Source organism: Nicotiana sylvestris, chromosome 12, assembly GCF_000393655.2.
Source record: "Nicotiana sylvestris chromosome 12, ASM39365v2, whole genome shotgun sequence".
NCBI classification, from domain to species: Eukaryota; Viridiplantae; Streptophyta; class Magnoliopsida; order Solanales; family Solanaceae; genus Nicotiana; species Nicotiana sylvestris.
The window spans coordinates 134,249,973-134,262,141 of NC_091068.1; the positions used below are offsets into that span (position 1 = coordinate 134,249,973).

General features: G+C 36.6%; 2 protein-coding genes across 2 annotated transcripts; one reads left to right on the forward strand and one right to left on the reverse strand.

The window, feature by feature from the left end:
* Nucleotides 1-865: 865 nt before the first annotated feature.
* Nucleotides 866-1,768, reverse strand: LOC138883775 (uncharacterized). The gene has a single exon (XM_070164485.1). The coding sequence runs from the start codon at nucleotides 1,766-1,768 to the stop codon at nucleotides 866-868; it is 903 nt and encodes a 300-aa protein (XP_070020586.1).
* An 8,220-nt stretch (nucleotides 1,769-9,988) lies between these two features.
* On the forward strand, nucleotides 9,989-10,372 carry LOC138883776 (uncharacterized). Its single transcript, XM_070164488.1, has one exon. The coding sequence runs from the start codon at nucleotides 9,989-9,991 to the stop codon at nucleotides 10,370-10,372; it is 384 nt and encodes a 127-aa protein (XP_070020589.1).
* Nucleotides 10,373-12,169: the final 1,797 nt, after the last annotated feature.

Here is a 12,169-nt window from a genome sequence, read left to right on the forward strand (position 1 = left end):
TCCTCTGCGTGCAGGGACTTAACTAGCATGTCATCAATATAAACTTCCATTGACTTTCCTATTTGTTCTTCGAACATCTTATTTACTAGGCGTCGGTAAGTAGCTCCTACATTTTTTAGCCCGAAGGGCAATACATTGTAACAGTATGTTCCATACTTGGTGATAAACGAGGTCTTCTCCTGGTCTTCCGGGTTCATCTGAATTTGATTATACCCAGAATAGGCGTCGAGAAAGGTAAGGATCTCATGGCCAATCATGGCATCGATCATGTGATCGATGTTAGGAGGTGGAAAAGAGTCTTTAGGGCATGCCTTGTTTAAATCCTTGTAATCTACGCATATTCTAAGTTTGTTCCCTTTTTAGGGACTACAACTACATTGGCTAACCATTCGGGGTATTTTACCTCCCGAATGGACCCTGTCTTAAGAAGTTTAGTTACCTTATCCTTTATGAATGCATGCTTCACCTCAGACTGGGGCCTTTTCTTTTGCTTCACTAGTTTGAATCTGGGGTCGAGGCTTAGTCGGTATGTTGTTATTTTTGGTGGGATCCCTATCATATCTAAATGGGATCAAGCAAAACAATCCATGTTATTGATAAGAAATTGCATGAGTGTTTTCCTGAGTTCGGGGATTAATCTCGTCCCCAGGTATACCTTTCGCTTGGGCATGTACTCGATCAGTATAACCTATTCCAGCTCCTCGACCGTTGACTTGGTTGCATTCGACTCTTCGGGAATGATGAAAGTTCGAAGAGTTAGGAAATCCTTTTCTTTTTCTTTCGATTACATGTTTCTCCGATTCGGTCGAGGCTGGGGACGGTGATTGCTATTTGGCCATCTGCTTATCTTTGGTGCTTGATTTTTTTAATGCGAAAGTGCTGATATAGGTGTAACCTTGTCGACCGCAAGCATTTCCTTTTCAGCGTGTTGTTCACCGTAAACTATTTTCACACTTTCCATTGTCGGGAATTTCATCATTTGATGAAGGGTTGACGGTACTACCCTCATGTTGTTGATCCATGGCCTCCCGAGTAATGCATTATATCTCATGTCACCTTCGATAACATGGAATTTTGTATCTTGGATGGTCCCGGCCACGTTTACTGGTATGATTATCTCCCCTTTTATTGTTTCACTTGCCATGTTGAAGCCGTTTAAGACTCGAGATGCAGACACAATTTGGTCCTGCAGTCCGAGCTGCTCTACGACCCTCGATCTAATTATGTTTGCTGAGCTACCTGGATCCACTAGAACATGTTTAACTTGAATTTTATTTAACAAAATAGAAATTACCAGGTCGTCGTTGTGCGACTGAGAAATGCCCTCCGCTTCTTCGCCGTTGTACGATAGGATGCCTTCGGGCATATAACCCCGAGTCCGCTTTTCTCTGGTGATCGAAAACTTGGTACGTTTGAATATAGGCCCTTGTGGAACATCAACCCCGCCAACGATCATATGAATTACATGTTGCGGTTCTTCCTGCTCATTCTTTCTGTGTCCTCTAAAGTAATTCTTAGCTCGATCACTGAGGAACTCTCGAAGGTGGCCCTCGTTGAACAATCGAGCTACCTCCTCCCTCAGTTTCCTGCAGTCTTCGGTCCTATGGCCATGTGTGCCATGATATTTACACATCAAGTTTGGGTTTCTTTGAGAAGGATCGGTTTTTATAGGTCTGGGCCACCTGGTATCTTTGACCCTTCCGATAGCCGATACAATCCCTGATGCATCGACACTGAAATTATGCTCCGATAAAAGAGGTGCTTCCATAGGATCGGTATGTTTATCAAAACAATTCTTACTCATAAGTCCATGAGAATTTTGCCCTCGATCATTTCTTCGTTCGTTCCGAGGAGGATTGCACCCTGAACCATTGTTTATTCGATCTGTGACATATGGCTGATACCGTTCTCTGTTCGACCTTGGTTCCCTATCGGTATCCCTCGGGGCTTTAACTGCCAATCTTTTTGGATGAACTAAACCCGGGAGGGCTCCCAACTGGTCATCCTCAACCCTGATCTTTGATTGATAAAGATTATGCGCATCTGCCTAAGTTACAGCTGGATACTCGATCAAATTTTGCTTCAACTATCGTGACGCTATCGAACTCCGCTCGTTCAACCCCTGGGTGAAAGCTTGAATGGCCCAATCATCTTTGACCGGTGGTAATTCCATTCGCTCCATTTGAAATCGGGATACGAACTCCCTTATCATTTCATGATCTCTCAGTCTTATCTTAAAAACGTCTGATTTCCTTGTTGCGACCTTTATGGCCCTGACGTGCGCCTTTACGAAGACGTCTGTTAACATAGCAAATGAGTCTACGGAATTTGGTGGCATGTTGTGATACCAAATCATTGCTCCCTTTAACAAAGTTATTCAAAAAAAAATTCAACAAAACAGACTCGATCTCATCATCATTTAAGTCGTTTCCTTTAATCCCGCATGTGTACGAAGTGATGTGTTCATTAGGATCGCTTGTACCATTGTACTTAGGTATATCCGGCATATAGAATTTCTTAGGAATGGGCTTCGGGGACGCACTCTGAGGAAATGGCTTTTGCACGAACTTCTTTGTATCCAAATCTTTTAAGATCGGAGGTGCCCCTGGTATTTGATCAACACGGGAGTTGTATATTTCCACTTTATTGTCATTATCTTTGACATTTTTCTCTCCTGACTCGATTCTTTTAGTGAGCTCCTCGAGAATCTTCATAATTATAGGATCAGTCCCCAATCCATTACCGTTCGACCTTTCTGGAACCGGCTCAATACGGCGAGTGATTTCTAGTTCGATCATACTTGGACTTTTATGTTGACTTTGAAGCTGAGCGATAGCAATCTGCTGAGCTTGTAGCATCTCGAATATTACCTAGAGACTAACTCCCCTGTCTCCTACACCTTGTGTTCCTTGGCCAGCAGATTGGACTTCCCTGCGTACACCTCCTCCGGGGTCTGCGCCTAATTCCGCATTCAAAGCAATGTGCGAACTAACATCGACTAGTTCTACAGTCGGCACTTCCCCAGGGTTAATCGGTGGTACACGGGCTCCTGGAGCAACTACATTATGGTTTTTCCCGTGAAATCCAATACCATCATTGCCATGTATGGGTGTGTTTTGTGAGTTTGACATGTTTTAACCTCAGAACAAAAAATTCTTGACAAGAACAAGTGTGAAAATAACATGTGTTATAAGAATCAGTACTAAAAAAATCACTATTATCCTTAGCCCTACGGTGGGCGCCAAACTGTTTACCCTAAAATCCGAGTAACAATTAAATTTGTATTGTGGTTTTAAAGATATGTGATTTAATTCAATATTAACTGATAAACAAGGAATCAAATGTATAAAGAGTAAGGTAAGTCAAACCAGTATATAAGCAAATCTCGACCTCGAGCTATGACAACCTCGAGGTAGGTGAATAAGAACAATAAAATAATAATAAGGCAACTCAGATGAACAGTAAGCAAGAAAGTCATGTATGTATATTCTCTTGTCAATGTTTGATGCGTTACAAATGATTGGGATACCCTTTATATAGTAGGAAAATTCTAAATAAGGTACACTTCTAATTGTAGTAGGGAATCTTATTATACAATTGTCTAATCGCCTAGTACAAATTCGTTCCGGAATTTACGTTGTAATCTTAGGTCCACTGTGGGAATCTCGCCCTTCTGCTATAAAACCATAACAGTATTATCTCGAGGTTGGTCATACTTGATTTCGGTGTTCATCGAGCACTTCGATCTTCGAGTCTTGTACTCCGCCATAAGGCTCGAGCCTGATTTCGTCCGTATACACTGACCATGTGGTTTGAATGATTGGAATAGATGTATGCAACAACATGATTGATTTCAATAAGATATTGTGGTGCGAAGATGCTGAAATACATTTAATTTGCGATTCTGTAATTTGCATTTGCTTTCATCACCAACAAAAAAACATAATAGGAATGACCAAATGAGCAATGTTTTAATTAAGCTAAGAGCTATGGTGCCTAATACAATATGTTGACTTTTGTGGGGAGCATAATTTGTCTTCCACCAAGAAAATTCCTCTATCTTGTTCGCCCAAATCATGAAATTCTCCACTCAATTAGTTAAAGTTATGCATTTTGTCAACTCGGTAATCATCAATGTTTAGCCTTAAAAAAGAAGTAATTATATTAACGTTCCAAATATATATATTAATAAAAACCATGAACACATGTTTCATGTGTTCCATATTGATATTTTCCCCTTTTCCTTCAAAGGTCACCATGTATATGTTCCTCATATTGACAACATATCTTTTTGGGTAATTATATAGTATAGATGTTGATTGATTGGATTAATCTGGAATCAGGTGTCGTAGAATTCATGAAAGGAGAACACTTCTTCCTACCAAAGATTTCTGCTTATTAACAACATATTCGATAATAAAAGTCAAATTTGAATTTTTTTTTCCAAATATAGGTACGTGCTAGAATTTTAAATACTATCGTCAGCATATATTTATACTATATTAAAAGCACGAAGACCCTTAGTGAAATGTCGTTCGCCTTTTTGCCCTTTAAAAATAGAGTTTACAAAGAATAAAATAATCATTTTATTAATTTTGTAATATTTAGGATTTTAAAATCAACTAAAACTTTAGTTATTATAGTAGGAAATCCCAATATTTAAGATATTAAAATCAACTAAAATTTTCCTTTTATAATTTAAAATCCTAATATTTAGGACCAAATATAAGAACTAATTCTGACATTGAAATACGTTTTAGGAACTCAAATTTCAAAGTATTAATGTCTCACAACTAAGCATTAAATTGGGATTCAAGACATTAAAGGCAAAAAAAAATGAGACGAACTATTACTACTTTTTAATTTGAAGAAAAAAAACTACTATTATTAATTCTTCTTTTTATTTCTAAGTACTATCTATATTCTAAAAGTCAAGCTAAATGAGAATTAGAGTTAAAATAAGCCAATATATAATTAATATAAGGGAATTAATTTCTACTCCCTCCATCTCAAGTTATTTATCGTAATTCTAAAAATAGATGTTCCAAATTATCTGTCATTTTAGAAGTAATTGTTTCAAATTAATTTGTTTTTGTTATATTCTTAGTAGTAATTGTTCTTGAAGATAGAGATGACACATAAATAAAGTAAATGCTCAACGAAGAGATATTATATTTATGACATAATAAGGGTTAAATAGTTTAAAAAAATCCTTTGAAATAATATTTTCTTTAGGTGTTTGTAATAGAGAAATACGATAAATAGTTTGAGACAAAGGAAATATTTATTAGTAATCAAGAGCATTTAAATAGGTAAAAAATGGTGAACTTATTAGTTATATGAAACATTTATTTTAACAACAAGAACGTATCTCCAATCAAACAAATAATTGATCAATGTCAGAAATCACATCAATTGGTAAATGAAACGATTACCGTTACAGATGTTAATGCTGAAGTTGCACTAATCAATAAACTCATGAGTTTACTAGCAAAATTAATTAAGTTCCGGTTGGTGGAATTGTATTTTCTAAAAGATGAAGACAGTAAATTTTATTTATATTTGACATAAAAGAAAAAAATAGAAAAAAAATTATAACTCACAAAGTTAAAATCATGTATCAAAATTATTTAAAATCGAAATAACTCACAAAGTTAAAACCATGTATCAAAATTATTTAAAGTCGCCAATCGAAAACTATATTTTTTTAAATATAAAAGGACTAAAAACAATTAACATTAGATCTTTGTTTAATTTTAACTATATGTATTGTCCACAACAACAAAAATGTACACGGATCTATCTATCTGTCTATCTTATTTTAGTAAGAAAAATGTATTATGCAAATTAAAATAGAGGAAGTAATATTTATATCTTCTAAATTTAACATTCATTATACAAGTACACGCACAAAGCGCGTACCATAAAGCTAGTACGAAAAAAAGGATAAAGATGACAAAGGTAAATCAATTTATTATTAGACGTTTTACCAACAAGAATCTATACCTACTCACCCCCCCCCCCCCACACACACACTACACAAGCGTCTTACCGCTCAATAAAAAGGAATGGATGAGTCTTAACTTCTATCTCAAAGACAGCAACCAGTCAATCATTAGTCATCTACTAAAAGAATTGATTCATTGGATTAGTCAAGAAAAAAAGTATTAAAGTCATGAATCACATACCCTATATATAGTGCTTTAGCATCTATATTCCAATAATGAAGAAATGATTAAGACATGGGTTAATTATTGACAAAGTAGGCTTTATGTCAACATATCATCGATCAACCATGGAGTTGCTTGAAGCAAAGACATGGTGTTCTATCAAAGATAGGAAGAAAGAAAAACTATATAAGTGCCCCACTAAGCTAATATGCAACATAAGGTTTTGCTAATTTAAGTTAGTTTGTGCTAAAGTAGTGCGAGTTTATAATGTTTTTTTTTTTTTAATTTCTATTTTCCAATCTTGGATGTTGTCGGCAATAATGTGGTTGGGTATTGGTCTTACCTAGTTTTTTAAAAGGCATGAGCGTAAGGGGAGGGGTTTTACATATGCCTCGGCGAGGTGTAAGCCCACGGAGTGTAAGCTCCACGGGCATTTAGTTTTTAATATTTTATAAAATAATATACTTAAAGTAAATATTTATAAATAGGTAAAATTGCATAAAATTTTTAAAATATATATATATATATATATATATATATATATATATATGTGTGTGTGTGTGTGTGTGTGTGTGCGCGCGCTCCATCTCCACAAAAAACTAGTCAAAATAATCTATTATACACTACTTACAAGCACAAATAACTTGAGTAGAAAAGAATAAAGTTTTCTACATGGAGGAACAAAAAGGATGACTAACCAGCAATTTGAACCTGCTGCTATGAAAGAGAATAGAGTTCTCTTTGTATTTATAAAAAAATGTCGTTGCTTTTGAGAGTTATTAGAAGACTAGAGGACAAGATAAAGAATTAAAAAAGACCTGCTCTCTGAACTTCCCCACTAGCTCCCCGAATGGGGCGGCACGCCTGTGCAATTTTCTTAGAGTATTTATCTTGTTTCGGCAAGGAAATAATTTCGCCTGGGCCCACACCTACAGGATATAAATACACCAAAAAGATATTTTTGTAGGGACTTTTGACCTTGGGAACCATTGTAGAGCATTGGAGGCTTCAAGATACATGATTTCATCATCCTTCCATCAATTCAGTGCGCGAGTTTGGATTGTAACGTTGGATTAATATTTTTATGCTCTTAAACTTATTTGTGATAACTTTCTCCATATCTATGGAGTAGTTTACCTTAGAGTTTGATATAATTTTGTGATTTGGTTGTTGTTTTATGGATTATTGTTTAATAAAGGGGCTTTAATAGAGTTGTGATTTTATTCTTTATAGTGTTTAATCGAAAGACGAACATCTTATTGAATATCATTGCAGCGTATACCTTATTTATTTTGGTGATTCTTTGAAGTAATTGAGAGAGCTTTTTGAGTTACCATTTAAATTAAGATTGATTAATATTCGTGAGAAGTTTCTTGTAGATCATTCCTATATACCAATAGATTCTTGCAAGTTTCACCATACTTCACATTAGTTTATTTAAAAGATTTACACTTAATCGAAAGAGTAGTCTGAATCGGAAGCATAAGCTAATCACCTGTTGAATTCGTGAGAATTGATAGAACCGCAAGAGTGAAATATAACAGTATCATATCAAGACTAATAACCTTGCACATATAATATCAAAACCCTTATTTCTCACATTGATAAGAAGTCGACTTTGTTAATCTCTAGTTTGCTGCAGTCAATTGTCAATTGCTTTACGTAGTAGTTAATCGTAGTTCGTAACCATTTCAAATCAAGTTTTGATCATCCTGAATAACAGTTAAACCAAGAATTACTAGAGTATTGTTTAAATCCAATCCCTGTGAAGATGATATTATACAATATTATCTTTGATTAGTGAGCATCAATTTTGTGTTGTATTTTGCGCTCGTCAAATTTTGGCGCCATTGTCGGGGATTGGCAATCAATAGTGTTCAATTAGTTTTTGGTGCTAATTCAGGAATTTATTTTTATTTTTTTTATTCGTCACGGGTTTTCTTTTCTGTGTGCAGGCAACATAGTGACGTCTCTGGTGTATGGCTTGATCTTCTTCGAAGGAATTAGTTCCATACAATCCAAAGGTAGAAAAGAGTCTACGACAGTTGAGCAAGGAGAAAGAATTCACCGGAAAGATCTTGGGGCAACCTTCAACCCAAGAACACGTGGCTAATAATGGTGAAGATGAGGTAACTTTAGCTGTCAAAGATTCAATTTAAATCGACCCTTGATTGAAGACCAATTTGAGAATGCTGTACCCAGGCCTGGGAGAGCATTGGGTGATTATGCCAGACCAGTCTACAATCAGGATTGTCCAATGTCAGACCTCCATAAGTAGCAACGAACAATTTTGAATTGAAGCAAGGCCTGCTTCAAACTATCCAGAACAATTGTGTCTTCAGAGGGAAGGTTAATGAAGATCCTAACACACACTTGATGGATTTTAAGGAAATCACGAACACCTTCTAGTACAATGGAGTGTCGAAAGATGCAGTCTACCTAAGGGCATTCCCCTTTTCACTGAAGGATGACGCAAAGCATTAGCTTCGTAGCTTACCAACAAGGTCAATCAGGACATGGGATGATATGACTAAAACGTTTCTTGACAAATACTGCTCAGTTGCAAAAACAGTGAAATTCAGAAGGGAAATTTACAGCTTTTGCCAGACGGACACTGAGTCAGTTTTTGAGGCTTGGGAAAGATTTAAGAAGATAGTGAGGAAGCATCAACATAATGCGATTGAATTGTGGATGCAACTCCGGGACTTTTGGGATGGAGTGATACCTCCCGCACGACGAACTCTGAACACTGCAGTTGTTGGTCCTTTAATGAAGAAGACTCTTGAGAAGATTTTGGCAATTCTTGATAAGCTCTCTGAGGATGTTAACCAGTGGCCCGCTAAGAATAATGATAAAAGAAAATTATTTGGGGTTCGTCAAGTAAATTCTAACACAGCACTACAAGCCCAACTAGACGCCATAGCCAAAGAGATAAGAAAGTTGACCTTAGCCAAGGTCCATAGCCAACTATCACCAGTTTGTGATTTATATGGAATGGGTCATCCAACACATGTGTGTCAGGCCTTAGCTACAAATGAAGTGGTAAATATTGTGGGAAGTTTTGACAGAGGCAACTATCTGAGTGGTAATAATTTTAACTCTATGGGACAGAGGCACCCAAGCTTTTCTTTGAGTTCACCAAGTGGTGGCCTGAACTGATGGCAGCAAAATAACTCTAGACCCTAGGGACAAGGAGCTTCGGCTTTCAAAATCAGACGAGCCAGCAATATCAGCCTCCACAGTCTAATCAGTATAGCATAGAAGATCTAATGAAGGCATTTATTATTAATACATATGACAGGCTTGAAACTCATAGCTCAGCTATACGAGAACACGGTGCAGCTATCAAAGAAATGGGCACGACTTTTTGAAACCTAGAATGACAGGTTGTGCAACTAACTACTATATTGTCTAAGAGAGTTACAGGAACGCTCACTGCTGATACTGAAAGAAATCCAAAAGAGATAATAAATGCATTATCTTTGAGGAGTGGGAATGAATGGGATCTCCCATAGAAAAGAAAAAGAATAAGCCAATTGAAAGACGTGGAGATTGTGGAAGGGCAGAAAAATGATAACATGCAAGAAGGTGAAGTGATGGTAAATGATGGTCTGAAGAAGTAGGGGAAGACTAGAGCTTAGAAAAAGAAGAAAGATGATTATGCAACAAATAATGAAACTAAAGAGAGCAAATACATGCATGCTCTACCTTTTTCACAAAAGCATAGAAGAGAGAAGTTGGACAAACAATTCGGGTGCTTTTTAGAAGTGCTCAAGCTGGTACATGTGAATATACCTTTCATAGAGGTGCTTTGGTAGATGCCAGATTATGCTAAATTCATGAAGGAGATATTGTCCAAGAAGCGAAAAGTGGAAGATACATCGGTTGTCAAGCTAAATGAGCATTGTAGTGTCATTTTGCAAAATAAGCTCCCTCAAAAGTTTGGAGAACCAGGGAGTTCTATTATACCTTGCTCTTTAGGAAGCACTAAATTTCAAAAATCTTTGTGCGATTCTGGTGCTTCTTTTAATCTTATGCCTTTTTCTGTTTTCAGGAAATTAGAGGTAGAGATTGGAGAAATCAGGTCAATACCTGTGTCCTTGCAACTGGCAGATCAGACCACAATTATACTTGAAAGAATAGTGGAAGATCTGCTAGTTCGGTGGAAAAATTTGTGTTCCATGTGGACTTCATTGTGGTGAGGATGGATGAGAATAGGGAGGTCCCTCTAATTTTTGGAAGACCATTCTTGACCACGGGCAGAGCATTTTTGGATATTCGAAAAAGGCCGATCTTCAAGATGGAAGGAGAAAGGGGCCCCTAAAGGAGCAACTTCTAGAGAGTAAAACCGATAAGTGTAGGGTGTACCCAAAGAATGAGGAAAAGAAGCTCTCAGCATGTGTGTGTGCAGTAGGTCGAGCGTACAAAGGTGATCCCGACTTCGATTCCGACCCTGACTAGATGAATCAGGGAAGTTTCCTTTACCTCTTGCTTTTTATTTGTATGTCATGGGGGCATGCCATAATTTAAAGTGTGGGGTGGGAATGTATATATGTATATGTGTGTTTGTAATAGTATCGTTTCTTTTGATTGATATTTTTTTTTGACCTTTCCTGACGATGTATTTCCTCGGCTGTCTTCTTGAGGGAGCAAAGTCGAAGATTTTTTTTCCTTAGATAGTGTAATAATTTTTTCTTGGTTTTTCTTTGTGCCATGGTTCTTTTTCAAGTGTTTTTGTTGAACCGGGTGTAGTTAGTTTTTATTTTAATAGGAGTAATGAAGTCTTGTGCTATGATATTAAATGGAGATGACTTTTCTTGACTTTGTTGTGCCTTGAGAGTAGTGAGTGCGTTAGTTGTGATGCCTAGGCTCAATTCTTGACTCTTAAACAAGTATGTTAAATTGTGTGATTGTAACTTTACTTAACTGTTTTGACTAGAGAGTCGTGATAGATCCGATCTTGAGTGATATATGTGCCAATGTGTGTGTGAGAGGTTTTGCGATATTATGTGCATGTAAGTTGATGTCTAGAATTAGACCCGTGTGTTTGTAAAGAGAAATAGTAGTCTTGTTCAATCTAGAAAGTGATATAGGCATTTCTTTGTTGAGCCAGTTATATGTGTTTACCCACTTAATTGTGATGTATTTTAGTTAGCCCATTTGAGCATGTAATCCTATTTCTTTGGCAACCAAACAACAAGTTTGGCCCTTTGTTTGAATTGACTATCTGTTTGAACCGTCTACCTCTCTTGAGCACTTGATTTTGTGATGCGATTGTAAAAGCTAAGTGAGGTATGGTCGGGTTTTTGAGTGGAACTATAGAAAAAGGTGAAAAGTGCACTTTTTGAAAAATTGTGAGAGCCACTTGTAGAGAATTGAAAAATAAAAAAGAGTTTGATTAAAAAGGAAGAAAAAAATCAGAACTTATAAAGGAAATAAATTATTCCATGCTAGTGGTAGTCCTCATCTTGTTTGTTCGTAAAATATTGGGAGCTTGATGCTATTATGTATGATGGTTGGGGTTCGGTTCAACACAATTGTGGGGTGTAAATTATTAATATGTATGTATTAAAGAGCCCAAGGAGGTGTAGTTACTATATCCATATGTATCCTACCTGTCCCGCAGCCTACATTACAATCAGATTAAGTCCTACTTGATCCTTCACTGAATGAGTTCAATTAGTAGAGTATTATATTTTGGGCAAGCCTATGACACATCTTCTGTGGCACATGAATTTTATTTCTGAGAGATAGTTATTTTTTTCTATCTTGAGTTCTTAATTGTTCTTGAACTTTATTGTGTGTGGAACTACCCTCTGTTATTTGTATGAGGGCACATGATTTGCGAAGGTGAGGCAAAGTCTTTGACCTATGTGTTAGAGTAAGTGAGTAGGTTGTAAAAAATACGTGGTACTTTTGAATCGAGACTTGAGGCTAGGATGTTATGACATGGTGCTTAGTCTTTTCTAAATAGTCTTGGCATGATGAGTTAGAGATGT